The sequence below is a fragment of the Orycteropus afer genome, unplaced genomic scaffold (assembly GCF_000298275.1).
Source record: "Orycteropus afer afer isolate SDZICR_OR568_19922 unplaced genomic scaffold, OryAfe1.0 scaffold01035, whole genome shotgun sequence".
In the NCBI taxonomy this organism is placed as follows: Eukaryota; Metazoa; Chordata; class Mammalia; order Tubulidentata; family Orycteropodidae; genus Orycteropus; species Orycteropus afer.
The window spans coordinates 68,601-69,511 of NW_006922622.1; the positions used below are offsets into that span (position 1 = coordinate 68,601).

The window sequence follows — 911 nt, forward strand, 5'->3', positions numbered from 1 at the left end:
GCCACTACACTATGGAACACTCATGAGCAGCAGAGTGTGTGTGGCCCTGGCAGCCTTCGTGTGGTTTGCAGGGGCATTCAATGCCTCCCTGCTGACAGGCCTGGTTCTGCGACTGACCTTCTGTGGCCCCAACCTCATTGAGCACTTCTTCTGTGAGATCCCTCCCGTGCTGCTACTATCCTGCAGCCCGACCTTCCTCAATGACATCATGACCATTATTGCAGACATGTTCCTATCAGGCCTGAACTTCCTGCTGACCATGGTGTCCTACGGCTGCATCATCGCCAGCATCCTGCGCATCCGGTCGGCTGAGGGCAAGCGCCGTGCCTTCTCCACCTGCTCCTCCCACCTCATCGTGGTCACCTTGTACTACTCCACCGTGCTCTACACCTACATCCGGCCGGCCCTCGGCTCTGCCGGGCTCCTGGACAAGGCCGTTGCTGTCCTATACACCATCGTGACGCCCACCTTGAATCCTCTCATCTACACCCTGAGAAACAAGGAGTTTAAGGCAGCCCTTAAGAAACTCTTCCCTTGCTCCCCTAAATGAGCATGTTAAGAGGAGGGACTCATCTGACCTTCAGAAGCACTGAGACCTTTCCCTGAGGAGGACCCTCAGGGATGCTGATGCTTTATCTTCAGCAACAGGGTCATGGAGACAATGGGACTCTTGTCTAAGGGGCTCTTGGTCTAAAGAACTGCCCCAGTGTGGCCTGTGTTCAATGCCCGATTTATTAATCATACGAACTTCCTAAAGCTCTACTAAGCCTTTCAGCATTGCCCACACAACTAATAAAGCACACATTTTGTATATTAAATTTTCTCATACATTGAATATTTATTAGGCTCATTTAATCAAATCTCATTGTTGACTAAATAGCAAACAAAATATGTTCGATTCTTTTAATGCC

At 50.3% G+C, this 911-nt stretch overlaps 1 protein-coding gene across 1 annotated transcript in view; it reads left to right on the forward strand.

The window, feature by feature from the left end:
• The window catches only part of LOC103212615 (olfactory receptor 13A1-like), a 23,330-nt gene extending 22,780 nt beyond the window's left edge, over positions 1 to 550 (forward strand). Inside the window, exon 3 of the mRNA XM_007958595.1 lies at positions 5 to 550. Coding sequence (XP_007956786.1) covers positions 5 to 550 — 546 coding nt within the window. The remainder of the gene's footprint in view (positions 1 to 4) is intronic.
• The last annotated feature ends 361 nt before the right edge of the window (positions 551 to 911 follow it).